The sequence below is a fragment of the Arachis ipaensis genome, chromosome B3 (assembly GCF_059453495.1).
Source record: "Arachis ipaensis isolate K30076 ecotype BB chromosome B3, ASM5945349v1, whole genome shotgun sequence".
Lineage (NCBI taxonomy): Eukaryota > Viridiplantae > Streptophyta > Magnoliopsida > Fabales > Fabaceae > Arachis > Arachis ipaensis.
Genome location: NC_142438.1, coordinates 9,686,774 through 9,698,463, shown reverse-complemented (window position 1 = coordinate 9,698,463; position 11,690 = coordinate 9,686,774). Strand labels below are relative to the sequence as shown.

The 11,690-nt window shown below is 33.9% G+C and overlaps 1 protein-coding gene across 6 annotated transcripts; it reads left to right on the top strand.

Annotated features, from left to right (window-relative positions):
* On the top strand, positions 1-10,974 carry LOC107628719 (uncharacterized). 6 transcript variants are annotated; one of them, XM_088508909.1, is made up of 25 exons: positions 79-281; positions 1,410-2,023; positions 2,121-2,245; positions 2,356-2,450; positions 2,547-2,813; positions 3,308-3,395; positions 3,774-3,825; positions 4,943-5,008; positions 5,808-5,962; positions 6,474-6,544; positions 6,639-6,833; positions 6,963-7,001; positions 7,229-7,336; positions 7,670-7,759; positions 7,891-7,966; positions 8,196-8,292; positions 8,375-8,444; positions 8,555-8,731; positions 8,813-8,935; positions 9,051-9,134; positions 9,256-9,440; positions 9,730-9,868; positions 9,981-10,046; positions 10,136-10,207; positions 10,335-10,974. In XM_088508909.1, the coding sequence occupies exons 2-25, from the start codon at positions 1,443-1,445 to the stop codon at positions 10,440-10,442; spliced, it is 3,129 nt and encodes a 1,042-aa protein (XP_088365035.1). In that variant the 5' UTR covers positions 79-281; positions 1,410-1,442; the 3' UTR covers positions 10,443-10,974. The 6 variants fall into 6 exon arrangements, with proteins under 6 accessions (XP_088365038.1, XP_088365039.1, XP_088365035.1 ...); XM_088508911.1 differs by having other exon boundaries at positions 82-281; positions 1,415-2,023; XM_088508910.1 differs by having other exon boundaries at positions 123-281; positions 1,395-2,023.
* The last annotated feature ends 716 nt before the right edge of the window (positions 10,975-11,690 follow it).

Below are 11,690 nucleotides of genomic sequence, written 5' to 3'. Positions count from 1 at the left end.
ACGGCACACGGATGGAGGCAACACTTGCAGTTAGCCACTTAGGCTTTAAACACTGCGATGAGCCGATGATGTTTAATTGCCTAATTGGGAATTTTTTGTTTTCTTTTATTTTCTTTTCTTGTGTGCACTAAATATCGTCATAACACAACATCGCAGAGGCGCTATCTCCTCTCCAGAACGCTCGTCTCTCACTTTCTTCGCTCTCTCTCTCTCTCTCTCTCTCTCGTATGGGCAAACTCTGAGCTCGCTTGCCACGAAATTAATACACAATAAAGAAGAAGGTATGCTTCTTTATTCTTCCCTAATGAATTAATGCTATCATAGAGCTTTTAATTCCGCCACTGTTTGAGTTAAATAGAGCCGTAAAGGTAGGAAAATTGGAATCCTTTACTTGTTTATTCCTTTTGAGCGTTTTTGTTTGCTGAAGTAGGGGATCTTATGTTATGTTTTGATTTTTTATTTGTTAATTGAAAGTTGAAATACTTGCCTGATTTGCTTTCTATACGCATGTGCTGATATAATTGCAAGAATGTAATTGGATCTTATGGAAAATCAAATCTACATAGCTTTTGGTGCACTTTGTCATGTCAATTCCTGTTCCTCACTCCAATCCTTCTTTTGTCTTGATTGTTTGCTTCTAGGGCGCTTATTTTGATTTTGATTTTGAATATTTCTGCGTATAAGTTTGCTTCCTGTTCATTCAGCATGTATATACACTTCATACTGGAAATGCCTGATTACCTAGAGTTTGATTTTGGTTTGTTGATTCGAAATTTGGTATTTGGCCTTGCATTGAATGGCAATGTTTTGTTTCTGATTAAACTATCATTTTAGAGATAACAAGCATCTAAATATGACAACTGTGTAACTGAAGGTATTCTCAATTATTTAGGAATACGAATCATGAATTGTATTACCTTGGCGGGAACCATAATAGACGTGAATTTATCATTAAAGATAAATTTCACATGTTAAACAATGATGTGAGCGCTAAAAACTAAAACAATGATGAGTTAAACTGTGCCTAGCTAAGAAATTTTCCTGAACTACATTTACCCGAGTATTTTCTTATTTTTTGTATTACCTTATTAGTATGGCAATATCTTGACTTCAATGTGTGCCACAGTCTTTTGAGAAGATGATTACCTTTCAATGTGAGCCAAAACATTTTACAATAACATTAGTGATAGAGTAATTATTAAACACAAAACTTAACTGAATATTAGTCACTTTGGTGCCATTATTTATGCTGAAGCTCAACTGTTGAAAATTTTTAGCTTCACAGAAATCCGTTTGATGTGTGGATTTCATACCCACGTTTAATTGCAGTTTCATCATCTCAACTTCTAGATAATGAACATTTGGTCTGATAACAATGCACTATCTAACTGAAGGTAACTGTGCTGCAGAATAGTAGGAGTTGGGGGAAGACAATAATCTCAATGTACTTGAGGAGAATACAGTGTAGGGACCGGAGATGGGCTTTCGTATTGCAGCCATCAAAATACTCTTTTAGTCCAAGATTCTCAGATCATGCAAACTTGCAATCTTTTTCCTCCAAGACCACTGTGAGAGCATATGCTTCTCATGGTAGTTTCTTGAGAAGACATCTTTTAGGTTCAGATTCATATAGCTTTGCTTCATATAGAAATAATTGTATTGGTCTGGACAAAAGGACTAGTTTATGTATAAGTACTCAGTTACGTGCATATAGTTCTGAAAGTGATGGAAGAAATGCAAGTGAGGATAAGCATGTGCACGTTAAAGATGGAGCTAACATTGATAAAGGGAAAAATCAGAAAGAGAAGTTTGACAAAGATGTCAAGTATTGCAATGAGCATGCACGACTTGGCGAGCAGGATCAAGCGGAATGGCTTCATAATGAGAAACTTGGAATAGAAAGTAAGAAGAAAGAATCACCATTTTTGACAAGAAGGGATAAGTTCAGAAATGAGTTTCTAAGAAGAATTGTTCCTTGGGAGAAAATAAACATTTCATGGGACACATTTCCTTATCATGTCAAGTAATTATGTTTACTTCTCTTCGGTCTTTTTCCTTATTATTAATTTTTGTTATCTTTAAGTTAATTGTGGATTTAAGTTGCACTTTTCCATCCATAGTGAGCACACCAAGAATCTACTGGTGGAATGTACTGCTTCACATTTGAGACATAATTCATTCGCTTCATCTTTTGGTGTTCGTCTCACATCTTCAAGTGGGAGGATATTGCTTCAGAGTGTTCCTGGTGTGCCATTTTTATTCCATTTTGAATGTGATTTTTGTAATATTTATGCAAGGGAAGCCTTTTCTAGTTCTTGTCTTTAGAGTCGTGAATATTTATGTTGTTATTTTCAGGCACTGAACTCTATCGTGAGAGGCTAGTTAAAGCTCTTGCACATGATTTACAAGTTCCATTATTAGTTCTTGATAGTAGCATCCTTGCTCCTTATGTAAGCTCTTCAATAAGCTAGAACTGATAACTTTAGAAATTTCTTAGTGTCAGTGTTTGAAAGCAAACAAGTTATCTACTTTGAATTATTTTGCAGGACATTGATGATGAATTATCATCAGACTATGAGTCTGAAGATGATAATGCAGACTCCGGGGCAGAGGGCTCTTTGGAGTCAGAGAATGAGGATGATAATGATGCTGGCAATGAAGAAGAGTGGACTAGCAGTAATGAAGTGAAGTCAGATGCAAGTGAAAATGAAAATGATAATGATGATGCAATAGCATCGGCTGAGGCTGCTCTTAAGAAGGTTAAAGCAGCTGTTCAGAAACTTGTTCCTTACAACATTGAAGAATTTGAAAAGGTGTATATAAAGTGAAGTGTTTATAATTAAGGGGCGGTATCCTTTGCCTAGAGCAAAATCTAACAAAATGAATGTTTAAAATGCGATATTGATGCTAGAGTTAATATGTGTCTATTTTCAAGTTACTTAAAACACACTGCTGGTTCAATTTTACTCAATCTGCATGAATAGACTTTTTACTTATTGTTGTTCTTTATGAAAAGAGCAAAGGATGTTTTAATTTTTGTAACAAATTATAGGAAATCCATGGGGCATTAAAATGAATTGATGGTGATATCTGTGCAAAGGCAATTTATTTTATTGTAATCTGTTACACTTACTCAAGTAGGATTGTAGGAATATTGGGGGGGGGGGGGGTTTATTTTTTTCAATTCCGTGAGGATAATATGGTCTAAATGAAAGTAAATGTTTCGATAATATTTCAGAATTATTGGCTTATTTAGTTACAACAGACTGTTTAATTTCTCACCCCCTGTCCCCAAATCTGCTTGCAGATATCATCTGGAGAATCTGAGAGTTCTGAGTCATCTAGGTCTAATGAAGCCAATTCTTCTGGTAAATCTGGGTGCCAGATAAGAAAAGGTATCATACACATAAGCTGGAACTTATATCATACATATGAACTTGCAAAATGTGATTTTCAACCATGTCTATTCAAGATATTCAGCAACTGAAACTTTTAACATACATATGAACTTGCTGAATGTGACCTCCCGCTTCCCCTCCGTCACCCTCTAGGATCTGGTGCAATATAGGAAGCTGGTAGAGAAGTTTGATGATCTTACTATGACTTGATATGATATTATCCCCCTAAATTCTATTTCAGTTTGTTGCATTTAATTAATGGATGAATATACGTAGTTGTTGCAACGTTAATGATTGACCTTCAAAGCTGTCCACTTTCACATGTATATATTAGCATTCATGTAATTTCTAAATTACTGGTTTGTTACGTTTCAGGTGACCGAGTGAAGTACATTGGACCATCTACTCGAGCTACAATTGATGATAGGTAATGAAATAATTCCTTATTCCCCTTCTAATCTGGAAGATGCTTACTTCTTGAACTGTTGTTTCCCCCAATATTGTATTTATGTGTTGAATGTTCTCTATTTATTGAAGAAAGCATGACCTATATATATCTTTTGATTTGGCTCAGTTGCACTTGAATGTGCCTATTTGTAGTAAGGTGGGGCTAGGCAAATATGGTTTATTTCATTAGCCAATTGGATACAATTTTTTTCAGTGAATGTATTGCAGAAATAGTAACAATGGTTGTGGTGATATCATCACAAGGTGTGTGTGTCATAGTGCTTCTTATGCTTATGGCTATTGTCATGCAACATGTGAGGTTACAATAATGGTGATTGTCAAAGAGCTAGTGTGATACTGTTGAAGGAGACAGAGGATAAACTTATCTATATTGAATTGCAAATTTAAGGTCTTATATTTTATTAGATGAAAATCCTTGCGTATTAAGTGTAAGATGCAAATCCCTGACAAGTTTTTCCTATAGTTAAGAGGACCAAAGTGAAGTTTGGCAGATGATAACCTAGGAAAATTATCAATCACTTCTATTTCTCCTTATCATCTAATATGTGGTTTGTTTTCTTTGCATTTGATGTCTTTATCGTTGTCCATGTATGTGGTTGAATTGTATATGCTAATATTTGATGAATTAATACTGCTTTCTTATCCAAACAGTGTTTATTTTTTTCCCCTGTAATTTCTAGGATTATCCACTTAAAGGTGTTTGATATGGTGCTTTGGATATTGTGTAAAAGTCAAGTACTTTAAACCACAAACATTTGGAGTTTGCATGATATTACTCAGTGAATAGTTTTTTTATATCATTAACTTTAGTACTTAATTATGAAGGCTTTTGTCTCCCATTATTTTTCCCCCTAAAACAAATTGGAACCTTCATTCTGAACCTTGAGGAAGATGTAATATAACTTGGGGGAAAGGTACAAGGAGAAATAATGAACGGGTTTTCCAATATTTTGAGTATTGGACTTGAGGTTTGGTTCTAGGAGAGCAGCCTCTAGTTCCTTGTAAAACCATTATATACACATCCCGGGTGGACTTTTAGCACTTGCTTGACATTGGCATATATAATTTTATCACAGGATCAGATTGGGGAAGATACTGACATCTGATGGGTCAACTAGTGCTTATACTGTTATACATGGCAGGTGGGTCGGTAAGTCATCCTAATGTGTCAAAACCAAGCTTCTAAACACCTCACACCTTTTTGGCATTTTTTTTTGAAACTGTTCATTAAATAGAGTCCATTGTTCTGCCAACTTCTCAGCTAATCAAAATTATACACACACCTATGTAATTTGTTACAAAAATGGGCTTGTATTTAATTTGGGGCTTGACCTTACCTGTGCCTCAACCCAGGAAAGCACACTGCCTAAGCTAAATCTTGTGGCGTTATGGAGAAAGGGCCTGTGGTTGTTAGTTGTTACTGTTGTTTGGGTACGTAGTGCACTTGGTCAGGGTTAGGTAGTTAGACAAGGATTTCAGATTGAATAATTTGCCTGCTTCTGTGTGCACTTATGTTTCATGACCTTTTAACTTTAAGGGGTTTCTTAGTTTGACATTTATATTTCTTCTTTTCCATATTTTTGTTCCGTTATTCGATTCTTGATTGTCTGATCCTTTTACATTTGTATTCTTTTATTCATAAATTTTGGTATTGTATGTTTCTTGGCTGGAACGCCGAAATTTCTTGTATTCATGTATTTTGTATTGTCCTTTAGGCAATTGTTGATTTTTGTATCTGATACAAATATGAGGATTTCTACTATTCTTAGTGTTATCTTGTGACATGCTTAATGTTTATGACTTTATTTTTGTATGTTGGCTTGTAATTTGTTATTTTGATAGATGTTTGTATCTTGCAAATGAGAACTATTTGTTGCAGAATACTCATATAGATTTCAGGTCATGCAGTTTGCACCTTTAATCAATTAGGATACTTTGCAGGCCTTTAACCACTGGTCAGAGAGGAGAGGTATATGAAGTAAGCGGAGATCAAGTTGCTGTCATAATGGATATTAATGAAGATCGTGGCAATGAGGGTGGGGCAGAGAATCTTAGTAGTGACCATCATACAAAACCACCGATTCGTTGGCTACATGGTATATTCTATATTTTTCTTATTCAGAATTATCCTATATATTTTGTGTTCACTATTCAATTGTCTGTAGGAGATATTGGTAACATTCTTATTTATTTATATTTTTTCAAAGAATTAAACTAGTCAGAATTACTGTCACTCAATATATAAAATATGGACATATGGAATTAATCTCCCTTACAAGGAATTGACGTTTGACATTTTTTCCCAAATGGCCTATTTTCTATTCTTGGGAATAGTTCTTTTTAGCCTTGCAGAAGACTAGCATATGTGTTTTCATCAAGGCATCAAGTTATTTTGATTATTGACAAATAGAAAATTAGATATTACTAAGGATTTAATAATAAATTTATTTTATGCGCTTGAAACCCCCCCCCCCCCCCCAACCCACATCCACCCACCAAAATCCCCTGCCATCCCTTGCCCTGTTCCCTTTTAGTTTTAAGATGAGTTTGGCTTATAATTCTTTCGATTACAAACAAACTGATTTTTTTTTTTTAATTTGCAAATAGTTAAGGACATTGAGAATGATCTTGATGCTCAAGCACTAGATTGCTATATAGCACTGGAGGCTTTATGTGAGGTATGTTGTTCTGGTATTCTTCAATATTTTGAACTTCCGTAATAAGGTAGCCACTCTTTTTATTGATGGTTAAGCTTGACTGCTGCTTTTTCAGGTTTTGCATTCGAAACAACCGCTCATTGTCTACTTTCCAGATGGTTCACAGTGGTTGCATAAATCAGTTCCTAAGTCAAACCGTAATGAGTTTTTTAACAAGGTTGAAGAGCTGTTTGACCGGTTATCTGGCCCCGTTGTGTTGATCTGTGGGCAAAACAAAGTTCAATCAGGATCAAAGGAGAAAGAACAATTTGTAAGCTTTAATTGTTTAATCATGAAGTAGTATCTTCTAAATATTTTTTATGATTAATGCATTTTTCATTTTGCAAATGGTAACATTTTAATTGTTTACTTTCTTCTTATTGATATGCATTTTTGACAGACAATGATACTTCCAAACTTTGGACGAGTTGCTAAGCTGGTAATGCTTGCTATCTACAAATTTATACATTCCTTAAAATATCATATGGCCATTTTGGTTAGATACATGAGAGCTTTTTTTGTGTGGCTATTTATATCCTACTATTTTAGAAGCTACTGATATTTTATTTATATTTTTATGGCCAAATCTATGGTACCCAAGTGGCCAAGTTGCACTTGTAATCACTTGGCTCTTTTATATGGTCTGATTATTGCATCTACCTGCAGCCTCTTTCTCTGAAGCGTTTGACTGAGGGATTCAGAGGTGCAAAGAGATCAGAAGATGATGAAATTCACAAGCTCTTTTCTAATGTTTTGTGCGTACACCCACCTAAGGTAATTGTTTTCTCTTTACTGGCTTATGATCTTCCTTGAAGACTTTAAGTTCCTATGATTCAATGCAAAAGTAAATTTATATGTCAATATTGATGAGCATTTCTGTTGTGGACTCTTTTTTTACCCAAGCATTAGAGTGATATATTTTTCTCAACACATTACATGGGCAGTCTTGTAATTTTCCTCGAAATTCAAGATGAAAAGATGTTATATTAGGTTGGCTCTTGATTGACTCTATGCCAAGTAAACTGTTTTTAGCAAGGATTACAGAAGTATCTATTATTTTCTTTTTATTTTCATTATGCTTACATTTGCAAATTTGTGTATCTGCAGGATGAAAATGTGCTGGTAACATTTAAGAAACAACTTGAAGAAGACAGGAAAATTGTCGTTTCAAGAAGTAATTTGAATGAATTAAGGAAGGTAAACCTTTGATCTATGAATTTTGTTGCTACCTTGATGATTCATGATACACTTAAATCATGCCATGTATGTTGCTCGAGATTTTTCACCGTCCCCAATCGGGCATTTATAGTTGGACTTTTATCTTGTAGGTTCTCGAAGAACATCAGCTGTCATGTGTGGATCTATTGCATGTAAACACTGATGGTGTTATTTTGACAAAGCAAAGTAAGAAGCTGCAGTTAGTGAATAGTGAAGTCATTTCCTTTATTCCCTTGTATACACATGCATGCGCTCTATTCCTAATTGTTCATTTGCATTTATTCTCCATTCTCTTTTAGATTGATATGACTTTAGTCTTGCTGAATATAATGCTTGCTTTTTGTTTTTGAAATGGAGAAGATGTTGATTAATAACTTACGTAATGGTTTTCTTGTCATATTATCTTTGTTCTCAGAAGCTGAAAAAGTTATTGGGTGGTCGAAAAACCATTACTTATCTTCATGTCTGCTCCCTTCTGTGAAAGGAGAACGGTTGTGCATCCCTCGTGAAAGGTTTAACTACAAATCCTATCATTTTATATGTTTTACTGTTTATTTTGAAGCTAATTTGTATTTTTTTTCCCTTTATGTGAAGTCTTGAGATTGCAATCTCAAGGTTGAAGGGCCAGGAAAATATATCACAGAAGCCTTCCCAAAACCTTAAGGTGTGGTTTATTTTACTCATAGTACATATAAGAAAGAATTTTAAATTCAAAAGTTTTAAGTTTTTTATTTTTTTTTAATCTAATATTGATTTCTATCTTGCAAATTACAGAACCTTGCGAAGGATGAGTTTGAGAGCAATTTCATTTCAGCTGTGGTACCCCCTGGTGAAATTGGGGTGAAGTTTGATGATATAGGTGCTCTTGAAAACGTGAAGAAGGCACTTAATGAACTTGTTATTCTTCCGATGAGAAGACCAGAACTCTTCTCTCGTGGTAACTTGTTGCGGGTAAATGATTGTCGATTTTTGTATGCATTATGACTTTGTCCTTTAAATTTTATTGTTTTTAATTGGAGGAAAACTTCTCAGCCTTGCAAAGGAATATTACTTTTTGGTCCTCCTGGAACTGGAAAAACACTTCTGGCCAAAGCACTTGCAACTGAAGCTGGTGCAAATTTTATTAGCATAACTGGTTCAACTCTTACTTCAAAGGTGATTTTGATGCTAGTCTTCTTAATTTGATAAACCCTTAACAACTAAAACTTCAATATTTTTTTTCTATTTCTTCTCGGTTGTCCAAGATCTCACATATTTTTTCTTGATACAGTGGTTTGGAGATGCAGAAAAACTAACAAAAGCTCTTTTCTCCTTTGCTAGCAAGCTTTCTCCTGTCATTATATTTGTTGATGAAGTGAGTGTTTGTCATTAATAAAATCTTGTTCTTGCGTGTTATGCTAGTATTAAAAAATGGTCATAGAAATCATCAAGGATTTAGCTATAAATATCTTAATACTATGCAATTTGATTTTTAGGTTGACAGTTTGCTTGGTGCTCGTGGTGGTGCTTTTGAGCATGAAGCCACTAGGAGGATGAGGAATGAGTTCATGGCAGCTTGGGATGGATTGAGATCAAAAGAAAATCAAAGAATCCTCATTCTTGGTGCAACAAACCGGCCATTTGACCTTGACGATGCTGTCATTCGTCGCTTACCAAGAAGGTAATCACTAAGGCCTTAAGAAAGTTATAAGCATGGGTTGAATTATGATCGTCTGATGTTGAGTTGAATTTTATGATGGGCTGAAATAAAAATTTGGAGGCTGGGGCTGGGGTGTCCTTTTTTGTTTTTCTTAAAGGGAAACCTTATATATTCATATAACACTTTCTTCAATTTCTTGTCCATTGTCAGTGTAGAACTTTATTTTAAAAATACGAAGGTGGTTTGTGATAAGGTCCTGAAAGTAAAACAATTTGGCTAATTAAGCTGTGTTTGCATTGCATTTGCTTAGGATATATGTTGATTTACCTGATGCCGAAAATCGAATGAAGATTTTGAGAATATTTCTTGCACAAGAGAATTTGGATCCTAATTTTGAGTATGACAAACTTGCTAACTTGACTGAAGGATACTCTGGCAGTGATTTGAAGGTAAATTTTGTTAAGTTTCTGTTGATTTTCTTTAATGAAATTAAAATGAAACATTTCATGGGTAAACTTGACATGTCATGTCTATATGATGCTTCTTCCTTATGTTTGGCAGAACCTTTGTGTTGCTGCAGCATACAGACCTGTTCAAGAGCTCATAGAGGAAGAAAACATTGCACAGGTATTATCAAGTGTTTTTCAGAACACATTTGATTTTCAGAATAGTTTCTAACAGATAGTTAACACGGTGTTATGTGTTGCATTGTACAGGGAGGGACTAATAGTACAACTACAGTATTAAGGCCTCTTAATTTGGATGATTTTATTCAGTCAAAATCCAAGGTATTTGATAATTCAGTTGTTAATTATTTATTTTTAGCACAGCAATTTGATCCATGTAGCCTACCATCTAGTGGAATAAGACTTTGATGCTGTTATTGTTTACATGCGATGTTAAATGTGTGTATAGGTGGGTCCGTCGGTGGCATACGATGCAACAAGTATGAATGAGCTGAGGAAGTGGAATGAAATGTATGGTGAAGGTGGTAGTAGGACTAAAGCATCATTCGGATTTTGAAACGAGCATGGTTTCTATGACTAATTCATGAGGCTCATGTTCCATAGCAACCTGAGAATATACCAAAGGTGGCAAGAAAGAGTACTGAATGCAGCGTACATTGTACGTTATAACTTATTCAACGGCCTCTGCATTCCAAATAATTCGGTACCCTCATTTCATATAATTTTTGAATACAAGAAGAGTTTTCCACCTGCACAAATTACTGATACAATATGATTCCGTCTTGGAGGCTTTGTTTCGAGGTCGAACCCACCCATAATCTATTTTGAGCCATTGGAAGAGTTTCTCAGAGTTTAATGTATGTAATGAAATTTAGGTAGTTTCTAATCTGGTCTTAGGAGATATTCAAATCATATGTATGATAGGGGAGATTTTCCCAATTAATTTTTTGTTATTTTCATTGGCCGTGTTTAATAATTCAATGTCATTTTAAGTGTTGTAATGGAAATAATTATGATTTCTAACTGGGGTATTATTTCAACCAAGAATTTAGTTGCAGAGAAAGTTCAGGGGCTTGTTACAAAGCAAATACAATGTGTTTTCTTCTGCCAAAATATTACACGGATATGATAAGTATCAAATCTAATACTATGCATTGCCTAAGATGAATGCATATTAATTTTAATCGTTCAAATGTTGATTTTAATGCCAATAATTTAGAGAAATCGAAACCAATGGATTAAGTGAATAGTTTCTAAACATATTTGATATTTGATTCTTAGGTCTTAACTATACATTTTAAGCTATTTAGTTTAGAATTCTAATATTCACTAAAATATTTTTAACTATGAAAATTGAAAATTGAAAATTGATACAAAATATTAAGAAATCATTAAAGTGATTTTACAATTTAAGTCAAATATTTTAATATTCTTTAGAAAATATTTTTTAGATTTAGATTTTTGTGGCAACATTTGAATAATTATTTAGAAAAATTCAGAATAAAATTTGATTTCTAAATTTTTTCATTTTTCAAATAAATGTGGTCATTCATGGTTTTATCACTTGATAAAAAATTACCAAATTTTAAGGATGAAAGGATCATTTTCTAATAATAATTCCAAAAATTTGTATCAAAATTTTATCTCTAAAGTCATTTTCTAAAATATATTTTCAATATCTATTTTTTTAATTGTGTTTTTAAATCTTTTAGAGACTTATTTGTTATTATCATTTTTTAAAATTTATTTTGTCATTGATGCAAATTTTTAGATACTATTTTAATAGTTTACTCTAAGGCTTTGT